Source organism: Dreissena polymorpha, chromosome 10 (assembly GCF_020536995.1).
Source record: "Dreissena polymorpha isolate Duluth1 chromosome 10, UMN_Dpol_1.0, whole genome shotgun sequence".
NCBI classification, from domain to species: domain Eukaryota; kingdom Metazoa; phylum Mollusca; class Bivalvia; order Myida; family Dreissenidae; genus Dreissena; species Dreissena polymorpha.
Window position 1 is genome coordinate 78,914,341 of NC_068364.1, and position 27,555 is coordinate 78,941,895.

The following is a 27,555-nucleotide window of genomic DNA, read 5'->3' on the forward strand; positions in this document are numbered from 1 at the left end:
TAATTTGGAGCAGGCTGTTATTTTTTCCTCAGTAGGATACGTACATACGTCAGCAAATGGTAAATTGTATGAAAATGCGATCGTTCAGTATGTTTCTTACACTTAAACGTTTGTTATAACTTTACAGGTGCGAACTGACCGCAACGAGATATTCCATTCCGGTGATATGGCTATAACCGACGACAAATTAAAAGAATATATTTCCAACATGCGTGATGTGCTGCAAATATCGATTTTCAACAAACTACCGGATATTCAAACCTTTTTGGATAAGCTGACGAAAGTATGTAATCAAGATGTTGTATCAATTAAAAGTATATTTTAAACATCATATTTTTTCACAAAATATTAAAAAAAGTTTATATTGTGCATCACTATGCATGGAAATTACTTCTTGAGTTCAAGGATTGTCGTGAGAAAGTAAGTATGTAAGAAAGTATCTTGACTTGTGTACAAAAATATTTGCATTGATAAGCATTACGCATGCAAACTAGAAAACTCCTAACACGAGGGACCTATAGTTACATTAGAAATAAAGGTTATTAACAATGTTGTATATATTGATACTTAATAATAATCAGACGCTTAAAAGGGGTTTTAAAAGAGGAACAAATAGGAGACTTGTATTGTAACATGTATTGATTTATTGGGAAATAGAAATGTACATGTCCACAAGGATTTCTGTATATTTCAATACACTCAATTAAATTACTCATAGTTCTGTCAAATTAGAGAATTAAACAAAAAAATACATCAATGATATCAAAGAAAGAAGTATTGATAATGTACATCCTCTAATCTGATGTTTCTGTTAAACACCAATAATATTTGTTTAAGTTATGATATGCACAATTGAATGTAACTATCTAGCGGACTCTGTACAAGGATTATACACATTACGATAACTCCGAAAATACTCTAGTTTTTGCTCTCTGCACTCACACACATCATTCTCTGTATATCTTTTTTTGTATACAAAGTGTATTCATTTGTAATGGACTTGATGAGTGCACAAGACAATAAAACAAGCAATAGCAGTCATGGTACTTTCAAAGCCGGTTATCAATAATTCAAGTTTCAGTTGAATACTATTTCAATTAGGCTTTGCAATATACAATTACAAATTAAACCTTCAAAAATACTAAAGTACTAAAAAATACTAAAGTAATTGTGATTACTGCACTTTCTCTCCATTTCATGCAACAAAATATAATGGCATTATTACCGTTAAGGCTAATGAATATATGTCTGGCACATGGACAATTAGCAAAGGTCAAACCTATATATATATATATATAAGAGAGTCATTGACCTCGTACTTGATGTTTCTCTAATGTCATCATCGTTTTGACTTTAAAACCGGTAGGATGCTGCTTAATATACGAAAAGAATTATAATTAATTAACAAAAGGGAAATATATACACACTTGTGATAAGACAGTTGTGGTTATACAACTTTTCATTTTCTTTTATATCAATGTGCACAGTTGTATTTGTTTATATCTTGAATACGATGAGAGTTACACTCCACACAAGAAAAATGTCTAAAAGCCAATAACTGATTAACTAATCGAGTTATGTTTCTTGAACTGCGTATTCTCACTCAAAGACCCTTTTTTATATGAAGGTTTATTTGAATATTTTGAGAATTCTCGGGACAGACTGAAGGACGCAAGGAAATAATGACTGAACGACGGTCGATGCCATATATGCATCTCTGTTGAAGCACACAAAACATGTATTAAATGCCTTGTCGTATTTAGTTTTGCAAGGTCCTTTTTCCATGAAGATCTAAAGTTGCAATACATTAATAGTTATTTTCCATTTTCTCAGTGCGCGGCAACACCCAAATGATGAGTGAAGATTGAATATCATAATTATTTGCGTATGGCGATTTTTTTTTTAAATTGTTTGCTAGCATTTCTACCACTGAAATACATTTGACTAGTTTTCATAAAAAATATGTATTAAAATGAAGGGTTTCTGCAAATTATAAAGGCTTTGTATACAATTAGAAAAACACACCCGATTATACAGTAATATTTGGTACTTTTCACATAAATGCTTACACTTATTTCAGTTGGAAACAGACATCAATGAAATAAATACGACTCAAGAAATGATAGCACGAAAAGATGCATTAAACGCTTTAGTTGAGGCGCATAAACTTCTACAGGAAGAAACAACGAATTCATCTAAGGACAAAACACAAGTAAATCACCAATTGGCCCTTCTCGAAGTTTTACAGGACGATCATATGAAATTCATCACGGGTCATTTACAGGAACTTAAGCAACACATGCAAAGCGTAAAAGAGGAATATAACAGGAGCGCAAGGGTTTTGCTTCAACATTCAAATGAATTGAAAACTATCACCTCTGCCATCTCTCAACATACAACGTGCTTCGAAAATCTTAAGCAGGTTAGTTTTTTATGGTTGGTTTGAGTTTTTAGACACGTCATAATACTTTTTAATGCACACAAGTGATGCCTTTTAAAGGTGAAACTTGTCAAATCGAGAATAAACAATTATATCCGACATGTTTATATCTGTGTTAGTCTGACATTTTGAGGTTTAGAGTTATTTTCCTAACGAGAACCAATATTTGATTTTGTTGACACCGTTTTAAATGCAAATTCTTTCCTCCGAGTGAAATGTGTATACAAGCCATGCTTTTCATGACAAGATCGACTTGATTTTGTTGACACCGTTTTAAATGCAAATTCTTTCCTCCGAGTGAAATGTGTATACAAGCCATGCTTTTCATGACAAGATCGACTTATAACCGTTGTACGATGGACAAGTAATTTTTCAAGACCATCTAAAAAAGCATGTTATACAAAATCTTGAAATATATCCTTTATTTAACACTGTACAAGGGTAAAGTGAAATGACTTCCGTTATAAGTCCCTTCTTGGTAATAAGTAAGGTTATGAAGAAACGAATATTATTTTGGTTAATAGTTATCTTCGTTGTCGTAATGTGTTGCACCAAAGTTCTTACATATTTTTTATATTTTAGTGTATATTTATAAGACAATTAAATTGAAAAATGCTATCGATATGCAAAACAACTCGATTTCAAAAAAAAATTCATGCTTTAGATTTACAGTTTCGAGTACGGGAAAATGGGATATTGAAATAGACCAGTTTCACAATACTACCACTGTTGCTATGTTTAGATATCACTTTACGTATCAAATTCCAGACCGAGGCTGAACGTGTAACTGTCTTAAGCGGATAATATCGAAGATTTTATATCTGATGATGTAATTGTAAACATTCGGAAGTTTCATGAGCCCTGACACTGGTTACAATAACGTCAAACCAGGGACCTATACAAACATGTTTGTATAGATCCCTGGTCAAACATATGCATACAGGCATGTGTTTAGTAAATATTTATACGTAATTGTAATATAAACATAAAATATTCTAAATAATAATTCAACGACATAAATATTAAGTACCATTAAGGTACCTTTATAAATGGTATTTCATCTTTATAAAATACGAGTTACCCATGACCATCAGAGCAAAGGTGGACTAGACTCAGCATCGATGATTAAACAAAACAAAGATATACAATAGCCGTCTAATACAATACATAGCATTATATAATGCTCAAAGGTATGAGGTGTGTGTGTGTTATTTTTAATGAACGATCGAACGTGTAAGAGGTGAATTGAATAACCAGAACACAAAGCACTGTAAAATGCGAAGTACATGACCTTTTTATTCCCACGCTTTTTTCCTGGCCACTTTCTCCTCCTACACATTAAGCTCTAGAACCTTGAAACTAACACACATAGTAACTATGAGCATATGTGCGACCCTGCACTATTTGGAATTCTGATCTGACCCCTGGGTCAAAAGTTATGGGGGTTGGGTTTGGGGCCGGGACAGAGATTTTTACTCATTGTTTATGTTATTTTACATTAACTTCTTCATTTCTACACCGATTTACTTCAAATTGATACTGCACATCTCTTATGACATTACGGTCAATCTCAACAATGCATGGCCCTATTACCAACCCTGGGGCGCCCCGCTCACATAGACCACGATCACCCAAAATTTCCTTTTACTATATTTTCTTCATTTCTACACCGATTCACTTCAAATTGATACTGGACCTCTCTTATGACAATACGGTCAATCTCAACTATGCATGGCCCCATTACCAACCCTGGGGCGCCCCGCCCACATAGACCACACCCACCCATAATTGCGTTTTACTATAATTTCTTCATTTCTACACCGATTCACTTCAAATTGATACTGAACTTCTCTTATGACAATACGGTCAATCTCATCTATGCATCGCCCCATTACCAACCCTGGGGCACCCCGCCCACGTAGGCCACACCCACCCGAAATTGCCTTTCACTATAATTTCTACATTTCTACACCGATTCACTTCTAATTTATACTGAACTTCTCTTATGACAATACGGTCAATCTCAACTATGCATGGCCCCGTTACCAACCTTGGGACGCCCCGCCCACATATGCCACACCCACCTAAAATTGTCTTTTACTATAACTTCTACATTTCTACACCGATTCACTTCTTATTGATACTGAACTTCTCTTATGACAATACGGTAAATCTCAACTATGCATGGCCCCATTACCAACCCTGGGGCGCCCATGGGTCAAACATGCGGCGTGGGGATACGCGTCGGCCTCTGCCTCGCCATTTCTAGTTTAGATGTTATGTTAATTTTGTTTTTAATTGAATAAACTCTCTTTTACTTTGAATGTTAATATTAAAAAATTCTATTATACAAGTGAAATAAAAACACGGACGTGAGGCAGACTGAACTGTCCGTATAACTCTTTATACGTGATTATAAGTGACAAATGTATATAATGGATCTCCAATCTTTGTTTTTGTCGGAAACATTATTTTACCCCGTTGAGGTCGAAACTAATTTTTGTTTTCATAATGATGTTCCGTTCACTAACGTACACTCTTTCTAGGACTAGACCCTAGTTAATGACGGAGTTTTCTTTAACCGGTGTCCGCTAAATAAGTTAAATGTTTAGAATTACAATTTTTAAATATTTAAAACGAATATTCATAAAGCGCTTTAATATGTATCCGAACTTTCGTTCCCATGAACAATCGTTCTCACGCTAATTTGGATGGAGCAGACATTTATTCCTACGTTGTTTTGACTACCAGGACATTCGTTTCAACTTTATTTTGACAACCCGGACAATTGTTCTTACATTATTTTGCCAGTCCGAATATTCGTTCCTTCATTATTTTCGCGATTCGGACATTCGCTACTACATATTTCTTACATCCGGACATTGGTTCAATACCTTAACTGTGAACACAACATGTACATGTATATATAGTTATGGGCCATTCCTTCAAATTAAATTCCAACATGGAACTACTAACGAACGAACGCGGTCAGCCTGTGTTATGTTTCGAGGGTCACTCGTACGCCAAGACACACAAGCCTCTTTTTTTAATCAATATATGAATACTATGTATACATGTATATAATCATAAAACAAAATGATACCACGTAGCAGCAATAATGTACAGACATGTTATACAAGATATGCTAATATATATTTTTTGACCATGTGGTTTCCTTTAGATTTAAAAAAGGGTTAATATGTATTTTATCTTTGGGTGTTTAAAAAAGAAAGAAAAAGAAAAACAACAGTATAAGAATGAATAAGGATGGGTTGCATAAGTGGTTAGAAAGCATACTGGACTCGTTTATGGAAGTTTAATGTGTTTCCATTTTTTTCAAATATATAAAGTGTATCATTATTTAGGGCTATTTCTTTTTCAATTTGAATCTTCAGAAACACAAGGCTTAGTCTACAATACGGTGCCATGCAGTTAAAGTCTCCAGAATTACCGCAAGGTTTCCCTTATTACAGATATTAGTGTTAGTCGATATATTTTAATAATTTTTACGTTATTATGCTCACGCTCACGAAAAATTCTTTAAACTGAATGAAAATATGATACAAATATTAAAAATATCACAATTTAAAAAAAAATACACACAAAAATCACCGGTTAAAAATTGCTGAAAGGGTAATATTACTCTGAATAAAATATGATTATAATGACCATGATAGCAATAAAGTAATAACCAATTTCCGTGTTGTCAAAATAATGTAGGAATTATTGTCCGGATTGTAAATATAACGAACGAACGATTGTCCTTGTTGTCAAAATAACCTAAAAACGAACGTTCGTCATCCACTTTATAACTATGGTTAAACTTGCTATACGATATTTAGTTTCTGACAATCTGTTTGATTAATTTACTATAAATTTTGAGTATTTGACGTTAAATTAGTGCTAATAATGACTGCTCTATACTTCTACCAGGAGAAGACATGTAAGTTTCATACATTTTGTTTATTGACCAGACATCTGCTACGCGTGGTTTATGAAAACTTGTTGTTATTTAGTATTTGACGGCACACTACCTGATCACAACGAGATAATGGGTTTGAGCTGAACACATAAGCAATAACACCACAGATCTATCAATTAACAAGATTATTGATCGATCTTTGATTAAACACCGCGATAAAAATGCTCAATATACAGATATAATAAGGATGTTGTGAGAAATCTCAACTTTATTTTTTCGTCTTTCTTTTTTCGATTAACGTTAATATTTTGTTAAATATGATTTGCTGTAATCACTCGCGATTTTACTGTCTACTGATTTGTTGACATTTAAAACCAAATAAGTTGAATTTTAAAAAAGGAACTAAAGAACAATTGCTTCATGCAATATCAGTCCAGCGAAGTCGAGTATATTATACCGTTACGCCTGAGCTAAGCCTGATGATGAAGGGAATCTATGGTATACTTCAACATTGTATATGTACGACTCGAATCATGTAATGGATGTTTCGAATCTTTTAGGAACTTGTGGAACAAACAACAATTATCCGTGGAATCGAAACAATTACGATGGGTATTGAACGAATTGTGACCAACAGCTACCGAATGATCAGTGAAATTAAACCTGGTAAAATTTAGCTATAAGTTAGTATATTGCATCACATATTAAGGATGATGCCGTTGTCTTTCTTGAGGACCGCCTGTCTGTCCGTCAAACGGGTACTTATGATAGTTTAATAATATTATGGCTGTAGTGCCTGTTTTCCCTACATTATGCCGTTTGTTTGTTTGTAAGGCTGATCACTATTTAAGTAGTTGGTATTTATACTAAACATGAGAAAGAAATCGGAATTGTTTAGATGCTTTTGTTTAACACGTATGTTGTTAGATGTACGATGCTTTTGTTTAACACGTATGTTGTTAGATGAACAATATTTATGGTTACAAGTTTAATTGCATTTTATAAATACTTTTAATGATCTAAATAGCATCATCATAAAAAAGCAATTGAAAATGTTTAATCTTCGAAGCTATCAAACACATGCTTTGTTATCAGCTTGTATATATTTTTTTTTCATTTTGACAAGGAAGATCAATCATAAAGAGCAACATAACTGTTGATACAACATTCAGACATATTTGAATTTAGTAATAATACGTGTACAAGATGATTTTCATTCAATAAATTTTGACATTTTTTAAACATTAAAACAACCAGGCCCCGTGTTCACAAAACGATTTTGCAATCAAAAATCGATTTTAACTGACATCGATTTTCATTTTTTGCCTATCAAGTACAATGAAAATACATTTGCAACGACAAGCGAAATTGATTTTCGATTGCAAAACATGTTTTGTGAACACGGGGCCAGGGTTTGTCTGTCACACTAGAAAAAATACTTTTTAATATAACAGTGAAGTTGTTTTAAGGTATTCATGCTTAAAAAGATGGCCGCTAGTTTTTTTTATTCAAGCACCTGTTTAAAGCGAGATTATACGATATTTTTTATATGTGTTAAAGTGTAAAATATTGATAAAATATGTTACAATAACACAAAATAGGCAAGACAAATTTAAGTTTAATAAGTTTTTTTCCACATTTTATATTAATTTATAAATATTTGACAAAATCGTATAATCTCGCTTTAAAGGTCTGCCTGCTTGAGTTGTACATCTCGTGATAGCCTTGATATCGATTGCGATTTAATAAAATATTGAACGGTTAACGTTATCATTGACGACGATGAAAAGAAGAGCATACTTCTTTCGATTAGATACGTGTAAATTCTAAATTGATACATAATCAAGACATATATAAGTCTTACAATAAAACGTGTACAATATTATATGCATTCAAATAATATTGACATTTGTAATATTATAACAGCTATGTTTGGTCTTTATTACTAACAATAAATATTTTTTTCATCAAACATTGAAGTATTTTACAGGTATTCGCGATTACAAAGATGACTTCGAGATTGATTTTATTTAAGCAACTGTTTAAAGGGCGCGCTTGAGTAATAAACTTCGTCATTGCCTTGATTTGAATTCGATTTTTTAATCTGTTTTATCATTTAGGACAAAATAGTTTGTACGATTAATATTTCAGAAAATTGAGCACAATAATGCAACTGTCATTATTAGCATGTTAAAAGTGTTACACATGAATCACTGCTTATTTATCGTTTGCAGTTAAGACAACAAACCTCTTTCAAAATATCAAATGAAATTGGAATAGCTTGAATTTAGCTATGTTTAATTGTACAGCCTAATAATACATTCAAGTTAAGGCAGCTCTTTTTATTTAAATTTGTCAAATTTATTATATAGTAGCTAAAAGGCACATTTCAATTTGGTTTTGTTAAATACCATTAACTGATTTTTTTTTCTTTCAGAAATACAAACAATGCTTCTAATAGTAGAAAAATTGTACCAAAGTAGCCAGGACACGGCGAATATTCCAGGTATAAAACACCGAAATGTATAGTTCACTTAAATGCAATACTCAAGAGACGGCACTTTAGTATCTCTAATCTATTTTTATTTAAAGTAAGATATAGAAGTTGTCTTTCTGAAGAATTTATACAAACAGATTCACGAAACGAACGTGCACAGTTTTTAATTACAAATAATGAATATGTATATTCATATTTTTCTTAGAGGGCGTTGAATGTTTGAGGTTTTCCGACAGTTGAAAAAAACAGGCATTTTGTTCTGACGTACATAAAATACGCTTGTTTACTATATTCAAGACCAGACATCTCTAAGACAATATAAATTCCATATTTTGCGACAACTTATACGTTTTGCTGTGTATATTTTACAGTTTAGACTCGTCTCACCATGATGGCACAAACAATAAGAAAAGTATATATTGATAGGACGTTTTTTGTCATCTTGGATTTAGCATAATTATTTATAGAACATTTTTATTATTATAAAATATATCCAAAATGTGCCATTTTTTCTCGTCACGTCATTTATACATGTGACACTAGAAGACAATTAGCTCAAACTTGGAAAATGTGTGTTTAATGTCAAAATAAAAACACACATGGAAACTTGAAAGTCAAATAAACATTGATTTGCCCGTTAAAACGTTGTTACGGTGAATAGAATGTAATAACCAAGGGCATATGAAACATATAGCTGAATTTAAATTATATAACTATTCAGAAACTAAATTGAATGCCACATTTAGGGGCAATATATTTGCTTATGGCAACATTACTCAGGAATCAAATTTTCAGTACACGATATTTGTGGATCCAAAGCCTGCTTATAATGATGATTACTTTCAGGGAAAATTATAGCAGAAATAAATGGGATATCACACAAGGCAGACTTGACACATCAGCTTGTACAACGTTTGCAAGACATACTAACCAAACCAGAACTGGAGGTTTCCGATGAGATTGGACGGTGTCTTTCTGCTGCTAAAAGCGAGTTAGAAAAAGGTACGTTAAATGACTTAAATGCCCTGTACTGAAAAAAGCGGTATAACTTTATGGAATGTGGAATGAAATCAAACATTGCTATCGAACATTTATATAAAACAAATAGTCATTCTTTATAGAGGGAGTTACTGTAAACGATATACAGGATGGCAGTGTGGAGATTTTGTTTCAATGCTCGTCAATACCCAAATGGATCAAAATTTGCGAAAAGTGCATCGATGGAAGAATTGCAAAAATATTTGGTCCATTACAAGATCGACTCAGGAGTAGACAAGGTTGTGAAAACCTTCAAATAACAGTGGACATGTACGAAACAGACTTCGTGGGATCCGTGGAAGCAATTTGTATGTTTTATTTTTATTATTTCAGTGTTCGACTTCAATATGAAATGGATTTAACCAAACAGCGAAAAAAAATTTCGATGTGAAAATAATATCGTATTTGTGCGTCAGATTAATTCTTTTTTTAAATGTCAAATCAATCTTCGCACGGCAAGTCTTTATGGGGATGCAAAAGCATCAATGATTCACTTGTGGTAGTTGTTAGTTTAAACTAATCGCAAAACTCTTTACCGCGATATGATGTTAGGATCAAGTTGCGCAGCAAGACAATGGCGAAGGTATGTATATATTAACAAATTCTATCTATTTTTACCTTACTCAAAATGTTAACTATAAGTTGTATACGAGATGTTAACTCGTGGATGGAACTTTATATGTATGAGAGAACCTAAGCTTTTTATACTGTTCTATCGATTAAAACCCAGTTAAAACATACCCTACTTCTCTTATGTAACTTAGACAAAATGACCGACATTATAGAAGCTAATAATCGACGACCTAGACTATTTCGACATGTAAACAGACCATTACAGCGACTCACACTTTATTGAACTTTCTCGACCGGGCAGTACGCTTTCCGGTCTCGGACGACCAACCTAAGGACGCACAGAAAGTATTTTTTTTTAAATTCCTTTCGGGGTATGCCGTGTTCGATCCGATGCATCGATGGCACCCATGTTAGAAACCTTCATCCGGATGGAGAGCATGGGATGTCAAAAGTACAAACAAAAGAACATTCGAAATATTATCTTACCTTTATCGATACTTATGCGTTAAAATCCATAAATAACCCATATTACGAAATGATTTACGATTTTTCATTCAAGGTCTTTGATAATTATTTTTCGCATAGTTAAATAAAGACCCGTATGCCATCCTGTCACTATATTCAAACGTGTTTATGAACTCAATTAAACTTTCCACTTCGACACACGCTACGTCATGTACTCTATATTACTGCTTTTCAAATGAACCTGAGCAGTTTCTCAAATAAAGGCCGTTGGTAAAATCGGTTTAATTTGCTTATTTCAGCACAAAGCGATGCCTCAACTTGTACAATGTTTTAGTTGTCTATATGAAGTGCTTTACTTGTACAACAAAATAATTGAATAAATATACATAAACAAGGAATCGCAAACTTCCATAACACAACAGACGGATAATACCCATGTACGCAATTCGACATTCCAAATTCAAGTGTGGTGCTATTTATACCATCATATACTTTACACATGTGTTAAATTTGAAAACTACTGCAGATTATTTTTGCGAATTTTGCGATAGGTATGGCCTTTGTACGGATTTAAAACAATGAAGTTCAGCAGAATATTTCATGAAATAAGGAACTGTAATAAATGAACAATTACACAATGTCGATGTGTGAAATAAGCGTTTATATCAAAACGTCAAAAAGACTCGCATTTTTTTCAATTGAAATTTGCAAAATTGGACTACAGACAGAGTGATTTTCGGATGTAATTTTAAGTTAATCATATACTCAGCGGTGTGAAAGTGTTAAAATCGTAATTTTGCGTGAAAAGATTTTTTATAATGCAGTTATAAAACCGGAATTGTTTTTTATATTCAATATCATACATAAAATGTAAACATGTATATGATCATACAACATAGTGATTGTACAAAGCAATTAAGTTCAGACATGTTATACAAGATATGCTAATATATATATATATATATATATATATATATTTTTTTTTTAGAGAGAAAAGAAAAGAACAACAGAGGAATAGTTATGAAAAATGATGAGTTGTATAAAGTCGGAAGAAAGCATACTGGACTTGTGTGTTTTGTTGTATATTCACAATGATCTTGTCAGATTGAAAAATAAAAATAAAAATAAAAAATAAACAAAACTATTTTAGAGAGATAAACGAACATTAGAGTGAAATGTATATAAGTGGACAAAACATTATGAGAATTTAATCCGATTCCAATTTTGTTCAAATATTTGTAATGTGTCATTACTGAAGGCTATTTCTTTCTCAATCTGGATTTTTAGTTTAAGACTATGGACAAAACAATCAAAATTTGGTACTTGTTTTTTGTACTTCATGTTTAAGATAAAATATTTCATCAATATAAACCGGAATTGTTCCAAATTAGAAGAATAAGCATGTTACGAGGACCATGTATATGTAACATCATTTTCAACAACAAGAACAATATGCGTCCCTGCAAGCACTCTCTCGCAGTTTGAAGCACTAGGGACTTGATGTTGAACATCTCGGGATGAACGGACCATCCGCTCATCCGTGAACTCTTTCTTGACAATCTTCACCTTTTATATGTTCGTAAACACATGAAATAATTCGATACACTCATAGTTGAAATAAACACTTTTTTAATTAGATGAGTCATTTGCAAATGAATTAGATAATCATAATATATGTTGCTATTCATTACAATATGTTGAAAATATATAGTTACAATAAATAATTTTGTGTAATACTTACTGAATAAATACTTACGATTGCTTACATAAGAATTACTATTTTACCGCAGAAAGTTAAAACTAGCATTATTATTTATATTTTGTAGTTGTCTTTTTTTAAATTGTTTTGATCACATAAATAATTTATGTATTGTATCATTGGTGAAGTAAATATGTAATTAAATTTAAAGGTTCTTTACCGTATTGGTTCGCTTCTATCTGACCTGACCCATTTTGTTTGTTTATGAAATCGTAGTTTGACACTTGGCGCGAAATATACGTCATTATAAAGTGCATTATGGGATTATCTCGGTTAGAGTTACCGGCGGTTGAATTCCACTATTCGCGGTTTGTTAACTTTGCGGTATATCGTGTTTATACAAACAACTTACCCTGACGGTTACTAAACCTGAATAACCGCAAACTTACCAAGGTTTAAGAGTAACCGAGCGGTAACTTTAACCAGCGTTTATACAATCGGGTGCTGCTGATAATGGTTGATTTGTATTGTTTGATTGACTGATCTGCTCACATTTAAAAGTGGGGGTATACACATGGGCAATATCTGCAATATACCTTAATATAGTCAAACCGATATAAAAATTTGACTTTTTCTACTGTAGGAAAAGTGCCATTGAAATATACTATGTCGACATTATGCGATATACGATGCATTTAATAATTACCAGATATTATGAGATATTATTTTATCTACGCTGTATGCAATAAAATAATAAGTATGTTGCGTTTTAAAGATTATTTAAAATATGAAAGTACTGAAACTTAACTGTCATCGCACCGAAATAAACTAATATTTTGTTACCTTTGCCACTATACTTTAATTTTGAATAACACAAATTGTGTTGTGTTGGTAAATAACTGTGTTAGTTCGTTCTTACCTTTAAAGCATTGGCCCTAAAACGGGACACACCATCGTATATAAATAAGCATACCTCTAACACTTTATGCAATCATAGGTACAGCAATGTTGGTTTTATTTATTTTACTGTGTATTGCAACTTAATACTAAATTATACTGTGACCATATCCAAATTTGAAAATTGCACTTTGAACATGTATCTTATACATCCTTTTCAACTATTTAAAGCGTAGTGTTGAAGTTGTATGTAAACAAATATACAACATACTGGCTCGATAATTGTATGCCAATACACATGATAACACAATATAGTTTATTGTTACAGTAAAACAACTTCGTCCACATTTGATTTCAAAGTTACCACATTTCGCCGAAAGTGAACGTTACAGCGATCTGACGAAAATAAAATGGGATGAAGTTTTGAGGCTTCTGCTAAAACATGAACAATCACGAGAGCCTTCTTTTCCTATAACAGGTAAAATGTGTGTTATTAACTTGTATAACTTGACATGATGTATTCTCTTCTAAGGAAAGAAAATACATTAATTAAATATACAATTTAAACATAATATAACTTCAGAAGGATGGTATTTTTATTCACCGTCACCGTTCGGTAAAGTATCAATCGGTCATAATCTTATTTTGAAATTTTGTGTGGTGTTTGTGTTGAGTATAACATAAATGAAACACACCATTGACGAAGGTCTACCATAGCGTGTCAGTTTCTGAATTGATATTCAATGTAACACGGTTAATGCATATAATGAGTGAAGCCCCGTTTATACGTATATAATATTTAAACCAGAAGTGATACATTATTTTCAATTCTGAAGTGTCATTGGTTATTAACATTTATCAATATAATAAACTATAGTAATATTTTTATTAAGTAGCTCCGTTTTGCAACAAACAGCTCATAAAGAGCTCTTGGTTTGCAAATTTTATTTCAACAAGCGTTACAGGTATGTGATATGCGTTGCGTATAGGGTTTACAAAGAAAATGTACTGAAACGAGATGCTGATTTGGAAGTTTGAAATATATCCGTGGTCACTTTAAGTGTTCTGTCGGTCAGCTCTGACAGTAGCAATTTTTGCATTGATTTTGATTTTCACTGACAACGGTTCATGATCTTTGTAAAAATTACTACCAGCAAACATTGGCTATAAGGTGTTTTATTTTTGTATTGTTTGTTTAATTTAACATCAATTTAGTTTCAAATTGTTTAATTCACAAAATAGTAACAACTACGCGGTAATAAGCGTTTATATTTATTTTAACACTTTCAAGTATTTCATGACAAAACATAAAAAAAGTGTTTATATTCAAACTATATATAAGACAATTTCAAAATAAACTTACAACGTTATAAAGAAATGAACTTTTTATACAACGAGCAAAAAGGAAGGAAGTATTCTTATTATAAATTCAATTATATTTATTAGCAAGACACAACATGTTTTAACAATGAGATATGCTGTGTATACGTCACTCAAATAAGACAGCACTCTATGCTGTCGCAAACAGCTGTTAAAATCAATGTGGAAACTTACGAAAATAATGTGGTTATAATATTGGGTTTATTTGAAGGTCGTTTTTCACAACATTTACTTAAATCAGCATTTTCTTTGCAACCCTGCAACCAGAGGGTTGAGCGGGTAATTTAATGCCATAAATCAAAGCAGTAAAAGTCAGATCAATATAGAAATTTTGTGACTCTTGTATAATTATGAGTTGACTACATCAAAATCCACGCGCTAGCATTGGATTCATTTACAAAGCATATTTACAGTATAAACTAATACTCGAACGGGAATATTTGTTGTCAACTTTGTTTGAACAGTTGTTATGCAATCTTAGTGGATAAGGCATTTGACGCACACATCTTAATGAATATATTTTTTGCGTTTAAGTTCATTAAACTAATTACATTCATTTTGTATAAGATTTTCTGCAAACGCATATTTGTTTCTTAACAGATATTTCACTTAAATCATACATATATAAGAAAATGTGTAAAAACAAACATTACAGAAACATGTTTCATAATTAAGAATTTGAAGTTATCTCCTTATAAAAAACATTAATTTGTATGCAATATTCCTCTTTACGACAATCCAAAATATTATTATTATTATTATTATTATTATTATTATTATTATTATTATTATTATTAAATATTTGCAAAAAAGTTAAACAAATATGAAATAATCATTTTATAAAAATATACATTTTAGATGCCTTTACGCTTTAAATATAAAGTGATGTAATAACCTGTTTGTTTAACTTACAGTTGCCGGTAAAGTCGAAGATTCGTATGCAGTCTCAGAGAAAATAGATGTTTTAGATACTGAACTTAGCCGTTTAGTTTATGATGCGACAGATGTGTATGGTACCGTTGCACAATGCTTGCATTGTTTATATGTGTTCTGTATGAATAGTGCATTAATGTTAGACAATGATGCGATAACATGATTAATGGAAATACCCTGAGTTCAACATATTTATTTATTTTTAAATATATCGTGCGATAAAGAGATGCTAGTATCTGTTAGTATCTGTGATGGCTTTTTGGAAATTCCTATCGAAGTGGATGCTATTTTGATGCTCTCTACAAACAATGAAAACATGCGTCTAAACCTGCTTCCATAATACAGTAATGTGATTAGACGAAAAAAATGTTTAGGTTATTTCTAGTAAACGTATAGTCATATACATACACATATAGCAAATTAAATGCAATTGTCAAGGGCTGAGACTATTACTATGTGTATTATGTAATTCGAAACATGTATGAGCACGTGCTAATATTTTATAAGATTCGTTTTTTTGTTGCAGATTCGCATAAGGATGAAGGTACACAGGAACTACAATATGCCACTGCTGACATCAAGAGTTATGTGCTTGATGATATGGTGAAAGTCTCTGGAAATGATGAAGAAACAGAGGAATTGCAATCTGTCATTAGTAATTTACAGGATGTGATTGTTTCTGTTTCTGATAATGATTACAGTACAAAGGAACTGCAAACTGCTACTTGCGAAAGTAACAGTTATTCCCGGGATTTTTTTGTTACAGTCACTAATAAGGGTGAACATACAGAGGAACTGCCATCTGCGACCGCCGAAGTTATGGATTATTTGCGGGATGGGTCGGTCAAAGTTTCTGATGGAGATGACGATACAGCGGAACTGCAATCTGCCACCGACCAAGTCACAAGTATTTCACGACATGCGTCTTTTACACTTACTGATAATATTGACACTGCAGTTGAAATGCAATCTGCTTCTTTCGAAACAACCAATAATTGGCACAATGAGTCGGTTACACTATCTGATAAGGATGAAGACAAAGAGGAACATCAAACTGCTACCAACCAAATCGCCACTAATTCAAGGGATGCGTCTTTAACATTATATGATACGAATGACTATTCAGTGGAACTGTACAATGGGTCGGCTAAAAATTCTGTAAATGATAAAGATAAAGAGCAACTGAAATCTTTAATCGCCATAATCAACCGGAATGTGTGGGATTCATCTGTTACCGTCTCTGACGAAGATGAAGATGCGGAGGATTTACAATGTTCAACCGGCGAACACATCAGTAATTTGCTAGTAGCATCTCTCACAGTCTCTGATAAGAATGACAATAAAGAAAAACCGGAATCTGTCACCAATGAAATCATCAGTAAATCAAGTGATATATTTGTTTCAGTATCTTATAAGGATGAAGATACAGATGGACTTTATTCTCCAATTGCTCAATTGATCAGTAATTCACAAAGTATGTCGTGTATTTTTTCTGATACGGAAGGAGATACAGAACTAATGAATTCTGCCACCGCTGACATCCTCAATAACTCGCGGGTTATGCCGGTTGTAATTTCTGATAAGGATGAAGAAACAAAGAAATTACAATCTGTAACCGCTAACATCTCAAGTAATCCTTTGTCCCTGTCGTTTACATTTCCTGATAAGAATGAAGATAAAGATGAACTGCAATCTGCAAATGCCAATATTATCGGTAAATTGTTGGAATATTTCCAACTATTTATTCATTTTATTGTGATATTGTAATAGGGAAATACATATATATATACAAAACATACATGGAGCATATCTGAAATATGCCTATTGACTGGGTATAAAGACTGGGTTAATATATATATATTCGTTTCTGTTGTCTGGTTTTAGCAGAGTTTTCGGTTCTTACTAAGAACATCTGCTGTCTCTATTATTATGTTGCCATCAAGCATGGGAATCGCGTATATAACTGTTAAATTTGAATTATATCTTAAGTAAAGTACTACTAATTCACAAATAATACAAACAAAAAATACAAACACAAAGCAAACTATTTAAGGGTTGCGGCAACTGTTAGTTTGATAATGCAATTATAAACATTTCTTTTGAGCCTTAAACTTATCTTATATCCAGCTAATGTGTTGATTACAGTTTCTGATAAGGATGAAGATACAAAAGAACTGCAATATGTAACCGCGAAATTCCTCAGTCCATTGAGGGATATTCGTATTGATGTTCCGGTCTCAGGTGACAATGAGTTGTTCCACATTCTAAGGGCCACTGTTGAACTCTTTTGTTTTTGTGTGCGGCTTGATTAGTATTGATGCATTTTAATTATTGCATCTACTTACCTTATTCAGGGTATTTACGCTCAGCATATGACTTATTTCAGTACAACGATTCCAGGCGACGAGTAATCCAATAGGACACGATTCCCATGGTACGTTTCACATACGCACAGTTTATAGAATTATATAACATACAATGAGCTTCAACATATTTGAGTTGTCCAAAAATGTGCATATAGCATTGCTCATGTGTATTTGAAACCCAAAGCCCTAAAATGAATTGCTTTCTTGCTAAACATAACAATTAATATAATTAATAAACAACAACACCAGAAACATAAATAATTACAGTAACAACAAAGCGTTTGTAACATGAAGGCTGAAAAATCGAACACATATATAGTTGGATGCATGCGTATCGGTTTAGAATTGTATAATGTGTTTTGACACAGCCTTTCATTGAATCCTGATTTTTGTAGTGATGTATCTGTTTCAGTATCTTATAAGAATGAAGATAAAGATGGACTGCATTCTCCAACTGCTCAAATGATCAGTTATTCACAAAGTACGTCGAGTATTTTTTCTGATAAGGAAGAAGATAAAGAGAAACTGCAATCTGCCACCGCTGACATCCTCAATAACTCGCGGATTATGCCGGTTGTAATTTCTGATAAGGATGAAGAAACAAAGAAACTGCAATCTGCAACCGCTGACATCTTAAATAATACGCTGTCTGTGTCGTTTACAATTTCTGATAAGGATGAAGATAAAGACGAACTGCAATATGTAAATGCCAACAATATCGGTAACAAGTTGGAATATTTTCCTCTTTTTTGTGATATCGTAATAGGGAAATACATATATATGAGAACACACATGAATCTGAGATATGCCTATTGACTGGGTAAATAGGTTAAATAAAAAATAAAACACTGGCTCTTTTCAGTGAATACTTGTTCGTTTCTCTTATCGGACTTGCGAATATTCATTTCACAGTTTTCGGTTCTTATTAAGAACATGTGCTGTCTCCATTATTATGTTGCAAACTAGCATGGGAATCACGTATACAAATGTTAAGATTGGATTATATCTTAAATAAAGGGACTTCTAATTTAACAAATACAAACACAAAGCAAACTGTTTAAGGATTGAGACAACTGCTTGGTTGATAATTCAATTATAAAATATTTGTTTTGCGCATGATACTTATCTTATATAAATGTAATGCGTCTATTACAGTTTCTGATAAAGATGCAGATAAAGATGGACCCCAATATATAAGCGCGAAATCCATAAATCCGTTGAGGGATATTCATATGGATGTTCCGTTCTCAGGTGACAATGAGTTGTTCCACATTCTAAGGGCCACTGTTGCCATCATTTAGTTTTTTTTTGTGCGGCTGGATTCGTTTTGATGCATTTTAATTATTGCATCGGCTTTACCTTATCCAGGGTATTTACACTCAGCATGTGCTTTATTTCAGTTCAACGATTCCAGGCGACGAGTAATCCAATAGGACACGATTCCCATGGTACGTATCACATACGCACAGTGTATAGAATTATATATTACAGACCATGATCTTCAACATATTTGAGTTGTCTAAAAATGTTCATATAGCATTGCTCATGTGTATTTGAAACCCAAAGCCCTAAAATGAATTGCTTTCTTGCTAAACATTACAAAATGAATATAATAAATAAACAACAACACCAGAAACATAAATTATTACAGTAACAACAAAGTTTTTGTATCATGAAGGCTGAAAAATCGAACACGCATATAGTTGTATGCATGCGAATCGGTTTGGAATAGTATTATGTGTTTTGACACAGCCTTTCATTGATTCCTGATTTTTGTAGTGATGTATCTGTTTCAGTATCTTATAAGGATGAAGATACAGATGGACTGTATTCTCCAACTGCTCAAATGATCAGTTATTCACAAAGTACGTCGAGTATTTTTTCTGATAAGCAAGTATATACGGGGAATCTGCAATCTGCCACCGCTGACATCCTCAATATCTCGCGGATTATGCCGGTTGTAATTTCTGATAATGATGAAGATAAAGAGGAACTGCAATCTGCAAATGCCGACATTATCGGTAATTCGTTAGAATATTGTCATCTATTTATTGTGATATCGTAATAGGGAAATACATATTTATGAGCACATACATGGATCCGAGAGATGCCTATTGACTGGGTATAACGTTTAAATTAAATAGCAAACTGGCTCTTTACAGTGAATACATGTTCGTTTCTTTTATCGGTTTTTCGAATATTCATATTACAGTTTTCGGTTCTTACTGAGAAAATGTGCTGTCTTTATTATTATGTTGCAATCTAACATGGGAATCGCGTATTTAAATGTTAAGATTGGATTATATCTTTTGTAAACGGACTACTAATTTAACAAATACAAACAAAAGCAAACTGTTTAAGGATTGAGACAACCGCTTGTTTGATAATGCAATTATAAAAATATACATTACTGCATGCAATTTTTGAAAATGTATTAAAGACTCATAATGCATTTATTGATCATGTTTTCTTAAAATATATAAGATGCGTTTGACACTAGAATGTTTTCTAAACTTTCAGGCGCTGGTACATGCGATAAGCCGTATTCGTTGTCAGAGAGCTTGCAGTTTTCAGATATAGAAACCAGCATCCAGTCAAAAAATGAGACCTCGCACTCAAAACGTGTCGTTGGACAAGGTTTGTAGTATCTTTCTTTAATTGGTACTTTGTTGAAATAGAACAGAACACTCTTGAAACGGCACTGGTTCGATAATCCGGAAGATTCGTTAATCCGGAAATTTCTGCCGGAACGGACGTGTCCGGATAAAAGCGGGGTCATTGTATTACTGTATGTATACATAAAATATATACATATACACATATATACATATATACAATATACATATATACATATATTCATATAAACATATATATATATATATATATACATATATACATATATACATACATACATATATGCATATATGCATATACACATATATGCACATATATACATATATACATACATATATGCATATAAACATATACACATATATGCACATATACACAGATACATATATGCATATATACATATATTCTTATGTAAATATATACACATATATACATATACATATATGCATATATACATATATACATATATACTTATATACATAAAAACAAAAATATACCAATATGTAAATAAAAAGATATATATTTTTAAATTATTAGATTTATATTCCTGAGTAACCAAACTATTATCAACGAAAGTTCCCCTGTAACCATTACCAAACTAGGACTGGGGGACGTTAAAGCTCGTACTAAAATATAAGCATAACGTGGGCAATTGTGTAATATAGCTTTCATGAAATCAGCTATTATTATATAGACCAAACACGAAAACCGTCAAGACAAGAACGGTACGAACAAATATGATTGCGAAATGTTTTGAGTTATTTACGTGTTTTCAAGGCTTCTTTAGATAGTTTTAACTATGTAAAAACAACCAATGCCTTTTCTGACATATAAAGCCGGATTCTACACGCATGTGTATAGGCCATTTAGTCCATGCCAATATGTTTTCAAATCGTAAGCAATAGTTGCCATACTCGGGAGAGTTTTAAAAACAAATCCTGTACTTAATTATAAACCAACCAATACGGTAACGTAGCAAATTGTAAAATGGTGTAATTTCTATCCGTAGTCTCGTCCACAGCAGCCGTCAGGGTATTATTGTTGGATGAAAGAGTGAGCACTATCGGAATTTTTGTAAACACTCACTTAGCATCTCTACTAAAAACGATTTACACGATCACAATCAAGGGCAATCGTTTTTATTTTTTAATGATATTTTGTACAATGTGCATGCAAAAGCAGCATTGTATTATATGAAGTTCACAATGTAATGCCACGTCGTCGATTTTACACAACTAAACTAAAACATATCAACACAGCAAGCAACTTCCCATTTAAGATTGTTTGTGTTGTGCGATATAGATACGAATGATTTATATCATAAAATGAGTGAATATTATTCTGTTTTTCAGAGGATGTGGAGTCATCGGTAAAACCTGTTTCCCTTTACAACTACGCTCCCGGAATAAATCGAAAAGAAATCCCGAAAAAAAACACCTAAATAATATTTTAAATTTTTGTAGCACAAATTTTAGTGTGTTTTTTATACATTTTTTTGCATATTTAAAAAGTACGCGTTAGTCATTTGCATCAAATCCGGTCCCTGATCAAAGTAAAGATGGTCTAAAGACTGAAACACTGACAATTTGACAAAATTAAGCCCTGCATAAATAGTATTCTTTTTTGCAAAAGAGCTTCAATAAATTACAAAAATAAACTTACATCTAAGTATAAAATTATAATTATCAATAGTCTGAGTACGCTAGTGTGTACGAAAATATGAGCGATAGAAAGTGTAAGGAATGCATTAAAAACAAACGTACAACAAAGCCCTTTTTATAGCGAAATGCATGAAAGGTATTTAAATGTACTTTAAATAGGATTGGTTTTGCATAGTGAATGACATTATCGACGTAATTTCAATACAACTGAAAACGACAACTTATCATTCAAATTGAACTGTGTAACCTGTATATTTTAAACTTTTTACCAGTGAATATGAGTTACAAATATATATATATATATATATATATATATATATATATAAATATATATATATATATATATATATATATATATATATATATATATATATATATATATATAATATATAGTTAGTTTTACTTTATATAAGCTAGTTAACGCCAAGAACAATACTTGTAGAACAATTGTAAATATAAAGTTTATGTTCATTGTTAAATGTTTATTGCATGTAACGTTTCCGATCACTGCATTTGAGACATATACATGTAATTATGTTTTCGAAAGTACAATACATCTACATTTTATTCCTAGATAACAGAATTAATAGAGCAGGTCAATAAGCGACCTTCAAATAAAACGTTGTTCAGTATTTTGAAAGAGACAGAAACCCTTCGAGAACAAAATAATGCAGAATTAAATAAATGCAAACAAGAATTGAAGAATAGCCAAAACAAAGACGAAGAACTAACTCGTTTGCTAACAACTAATACAGAAACTATCAATCGTCTGAATGTGGAAATTAAGGTTGCGTATTGAATGAAGAATAACTTCATTTTTCCACACATATATTTATTGTTGAATTCTATGTTAAAAAAATGGATAACATCCAAAATAGTTTTCACGCGTTTATTGCAAATTTAATGTTTGTTTTTAAATTTATTTGCGTTTATTTATTGTTGTAAAGTGCATAATATTTTGATTTAATAATACAAACAATTGAAGGTTTGAAAATGTATTTTCTAGGAAATTGAGCAGGAAATCGATAGATTACTTAACGAAGCAGTTTTGTTTGATGAACAAGCAATTGAACTGTTTAAGAATGCCGACAGGAAGAGCACAATAGGGTGGGGAGCTGTTGGATTGGGATTGGGATTAACTGGACTGAATCCTTTCACTGGTATGCCAATTCATGTCCTATGACATATTAAATATTGTTCTAAATAATAACAGATTGTTTAATTAAGATTATTGTATGGAGCAAGGGTTATACATTTTAAACCTCCACCTTTAGGAAAAGTTATTCATGTTTTTTTAATATACACACAATGTACTGATTCTTCATTCTCATTAGTATACCTACCAAAATTGTTGTTTTCTGATGCAAATAAACATAAGACACATAAAATCGCACCATGAAACGCATGTAATCACGATACACACACAAACACAAACAAACACACAAACACACAAACACACCCCGTGACACCGTCATACAATTAGAGTATATATTAGCTTTACTTGTGTTTTACAGCCGCCACTGTAGCTGGGGTAGCTACTGGTTTGGGTTCTGTTGGTGCTACGACTGCCTTGGTCTCCGCCAATGATGCTCGTAAGGCTGCTGAAGAGAAAAGATCAACTGCTCAAAAAAAATGTTCAAAGGTTGATAGCAAACTTGAAGAAATGCGAAAGTGTCAAACAACAATTGATGCTGGTGTTGCCAATAAAAAAGCATTGCATAAGAAAATTCGTAAGTATAACACTACACTTAAACGGTGTTAAACTTAAAAAACAATCAGACTACTAGAGTATACCAAACAAATATTACATTGGCATTTTAGTATGTATCTAAATTCATTTACTTATTGTTGTTTTACATTTGCCTGCAACCAAATTAGAAACCATCCAGGAAGAGTTGGGACACTTAGAAAATCTACACTGCAGCCTTGATGCCATCGAAATAATAGTAGGCAGCCAGATAAACTTCTCGACGGTAATCAAACAACGACTTCAACGTACTTATGATACTATAACAACAACCACAAACACACAGCAACATTTATTACTATATATAATAATACTATTTATACTACTTATTTTACTAACACTTTAAAAATACATATATTACTACCACAACTATTACCTGTAGTTGTATTAAAATAACTGCAACAAATACTATAACAACAACAGCAAATGAAACAACAACAAAAGCAACGACAATTCCTTACATCCTAAAATGAGCCTCCGCATAAATCTTTGTTACAATGACTATCTTGTATTAAAAAATGACCCGACCGCCAAATTGTTTAAAGATTTTATATTTCGATTAAATTATCTAACAAACGTGATAGAATTGTAATACTTTTTATGTTACATCATGTAGTGTTTGTCCACTTAATGTGCTCCAATCAAGCTCCATAGGTCACAATTTTGCTTTTTATATTGTGTGTGCACGATTATATGATTGTCCTCTTCTAAGCTAGTTTAAATCATGCCACTTACGTAAGCAAATATTAAACTGACACATGATAAATATTCTATATAGGAAAACTACTTTCTGCTATCAATCAACTGAACAGGTGATCCATCTATGATTCCGATTAAATTTGCAAATCTCTTTCATGCATATACGTTCCCATTTGATTTTTTTTCTTGCAGGAATCAGAACAAAGGTAAGGGCGCGTGTATTCATTGATCAATAGCTCATATGTCTCATGCCTTGATTTATCAGACAATTTAGTGTTTTACATTAAAGCGTAACTGATGTTAAACTGTCAATAGTTAAATAAACACAATTATTGCAGCTTGTTTTCAAACACTTTCCGACTTAATTTGTGTCATAATACGATATTGAATATATTTGGTGCACGATTTGCGCAGTTTGCATGATGAATTCTGTGCACGTGCATTTGGAGCTCATTTAGGTAAATTTGAGAATTTTTAGTATACCGAAATTAATGCGAGTTGTTGTAATAATTCACCTTTTAAACCTGTTTCACAATCAATCCAGTACACACAACAGTTATCCGGTTTCCAAAGACTTAGTGTGTAAATCCACTTCAAAAGAAGATGCTGAAAAGTTGCGTTTAGGTAAGTATTTAATATTTTATACACGGAATGAGAATTCGTTGTATGTGGTTTATTTGTATTTAGCTTGCTACATAAAGCACCTCTTGATTGCAAAAAGAACGTTACAAAACACATATACTCGCGAAGCGAAATGACGTAAAGTGTTTTCGTGATTAACGTAATGCTTGTTGCTTGTTCCAATACAACATACACAACGGTTGTGATTGGAAAACAACAATAACAACAGCAAAACTACTCACAAAAACCCATCCAAAACACAATAAAAACAACTGCAATAGATTTACACAAAATAAGGTAGTTCTTGCCAAACTTAACTCGGTATTATTTTATTTGCTTGATTCATAGTTAAAGTATTCGTTTAAGAATTTAAATTATATTTCTAAAATAGTATGATTTTGACTAAAACCACAATGATAATAAGATCAAATGACATAGTTGTTTTATCTTTTTCAGTTATTGTCCTCAAGGTAAGTGAATTTAGGGTACCCGTAAATAATGTTGAACTCTTAGTTGGGTGTAACTATGATGCCATTTGAGTGCGTGCAATCACGCATATCATTACTTTGATGCAAAAATAATGCTAAGGTAGATAATATGATAATGAAATAGAAATACTGAAAACACATATGACAGCGTTTTAACATGAATAATGTTTTGACTTAGTTTGCTGGTGGACAGAACGGTAGTTGCTTTTCATGTTTGAACCATTGGTTTGGACTGCAGTTGATTTGAGATATGTTATTTGAATTCTGAACACAACTTTTTGTATATAACCATTCTTGACATGATATGCTCGACAATCGTGGATAGTATCTAATCAATACCAATTTTGTTTATTAAAAATTATCCGCGTAGTACCAAAATGACCAACATTATATATTGGGGAGCTATTATATCAATCCCGCATCGCTGTTTATGCCATTAAGTATCTTGAACCACGTACTTTATATAGCCTCTGACGGTTTAAACTAAACTATTTTAACAGTTGACGTCAATGTTTAAATAGGGCTTTCAAGAGTATGTTTTAATCCGTCAATGCGTGGGGAAGTAACCGTCCGTACCAGCCTTATTACGTAACCCAGACCTGTTCTTTTAAAAATAGAAAGATTATGCGAGTAAACACAATTATGCTCATTATTACGCAATAACTTACAAGGTAGGTGCTGTTCGCATGTTTTGTATTTATCCGTTAGCTGCCCGCTTGAATTTACTTGTCTCGTATTATATTGTAAATGGTGAAATGAAAGGTCATTTTTTGCTATCGTACTAAATACCAGAACGCATTTTCCCATGTACGAACATTGAATTAAGTGTTCATGCAACCGTTTTGTATTGTAAGTGACCCATGTGATACATTTTGTAAATTACTTGCACTTATTTTATATATAATATGTTATCATACTTGATGATGGTGCGGAAGATTTATGCGTGTCTCATTTTAAAACTATTACATACCATTCATATTATATATAACGTGAAATACTGTCACATTTAATGGTGCAGGATGTCTCTTTGAACAGGATCTTGACGGAATAATAGAAACTTTAAATGAGATAAAACCCCATGAAACAAAAGACAAGGAGGGTACACAAACAAATACAACTCTTTCCTGGACAAAAAGAGTTATGCACCAGTTTAAAAGCTCAATGAACACAAAGTACCGTGATATTTTTCTCACATCCGGAACTCAGGTTTCCGAACATATCATGAATTACCTGGAATCTACCAACAAGGAAATAACTGAAATAACGAACAACATCAGCAGGAATATGATGAGTAGAGTTACCAACATTATTAGTGAGCAAACTGTCCTTAAACGATTGCATAAAGACGTTCAAGAACTCGAGCAGGAAATATCTGAACTAGAAAGCAAGATCGAGGTAATTATTACACTTTACTGTTTAGTTATTGAATGTTTGCTCAAATAAATATATTATATCAATACAAAAAATAATTGCATGTATTGGCTTTTCAATTCCTTAT

The 27,555-nt window shown here is 32.2% G+C and overlaps 1 protein-coding gene across 3 annotated transcripts in view; it reads left to right on the plus strand.

Moving 5' to 3' along the window:
* LOC127847266 (uncharacterized) overlaps positions 1 to 27,555 on the plus strand; it is an 89,944-nt gene that overhangs the window by 52,649 nt on the left and 9,740 nt on the right. For 2 of the 3 annotated variants that reach the window (XM_052379063.1, XM_052379062.1), the window contains exons 2-24: positions 128 to 283; positions 2,081 to 2,422; positions 6,923 to 7,028; positions 8,800 to 8,868; positions 9,706 to 9,861; positions 9,981 to 10,205; positions 13,860 to 14,009; positions 15,826 to 15,924; positions 16,371 to 17,558; positions 17,990 to 18,085; positions 18,231 to 18,278; positions 18,623 to 18,931; positions 19,366 to 19,461; positions 19,611 to 19,658; positions 20,007 to 20,231; positions 20,731 to 20,847; positions 22,194 to 22,210; positions 23,077 to 23,289; positions 23,509 to 23,662; positions 24,017 to 24,232; positions 24,381 to 25,572; positions 26,026 to 26,039; positions 27,093 to 27,452. In XM_052379063.1, the coding sequence (XP_052235023.1) occupies positions 128 to 283; positions 2,081 to 2,422; positions 6,923 to 7,028; positions 8,800 to 8,868; positions 9,706 to 9,861; positions 9,981 to 10,205; positions 13,860 to 14,009; positions 15,826 to 15,924; positions 16,371 to 17,558; positions 17,990 to 18,085; positions 18,231 to 18,278; positions 18,623 to 18,931; positions 19,366 to 19,461; positions 19,611 to 19,658; positions 20,007 to 20,231; positions 20,731 to 20,847; positions 22,194 to 22,210; positions 23,077 to 23,289; positions 23,509 to 23,662; positions 24,017 to 24,232; positions 24,381 to 24,595 (4,245 nt within the window). In that variant the 3' untranslated portion in view covers positions 24,596 to 25,572; positions 26,026 to 26,039; positions 27,093 to 27,452. The remainder of the gene's footprint in view (positions 1 to 127; positions 284 to 2,080; positions 2,423 to 6,922; positions 7,029 to 8,799; positions 8,869 to 9,705; positions 9,862 to 9,980; positions 10,206 to 13,859; positions 14,010 to 15,825; positions 15,925 to 16,370; positions 17,559 to 17,989; positions 18,086 to 18,230; positions 18,279 to 18,622; positions 18,932 to 19,365; positions 19,462 to 19,610; positions 19,659 to 20,006; positions 20,232 to 20,730; positions 20,848 to 22,193; positions 22,211 to 23,076; positions 23,290 to 23,508; positions 23,663 to 24,016; positions 24,233 to 24,380; positions 25,573 to 26,025; positions 26,040 to 27,092; positions 27,453 to 27,555) is intronic. The other variant, XM_052379064.1, reaches the window with a different exon arrangement.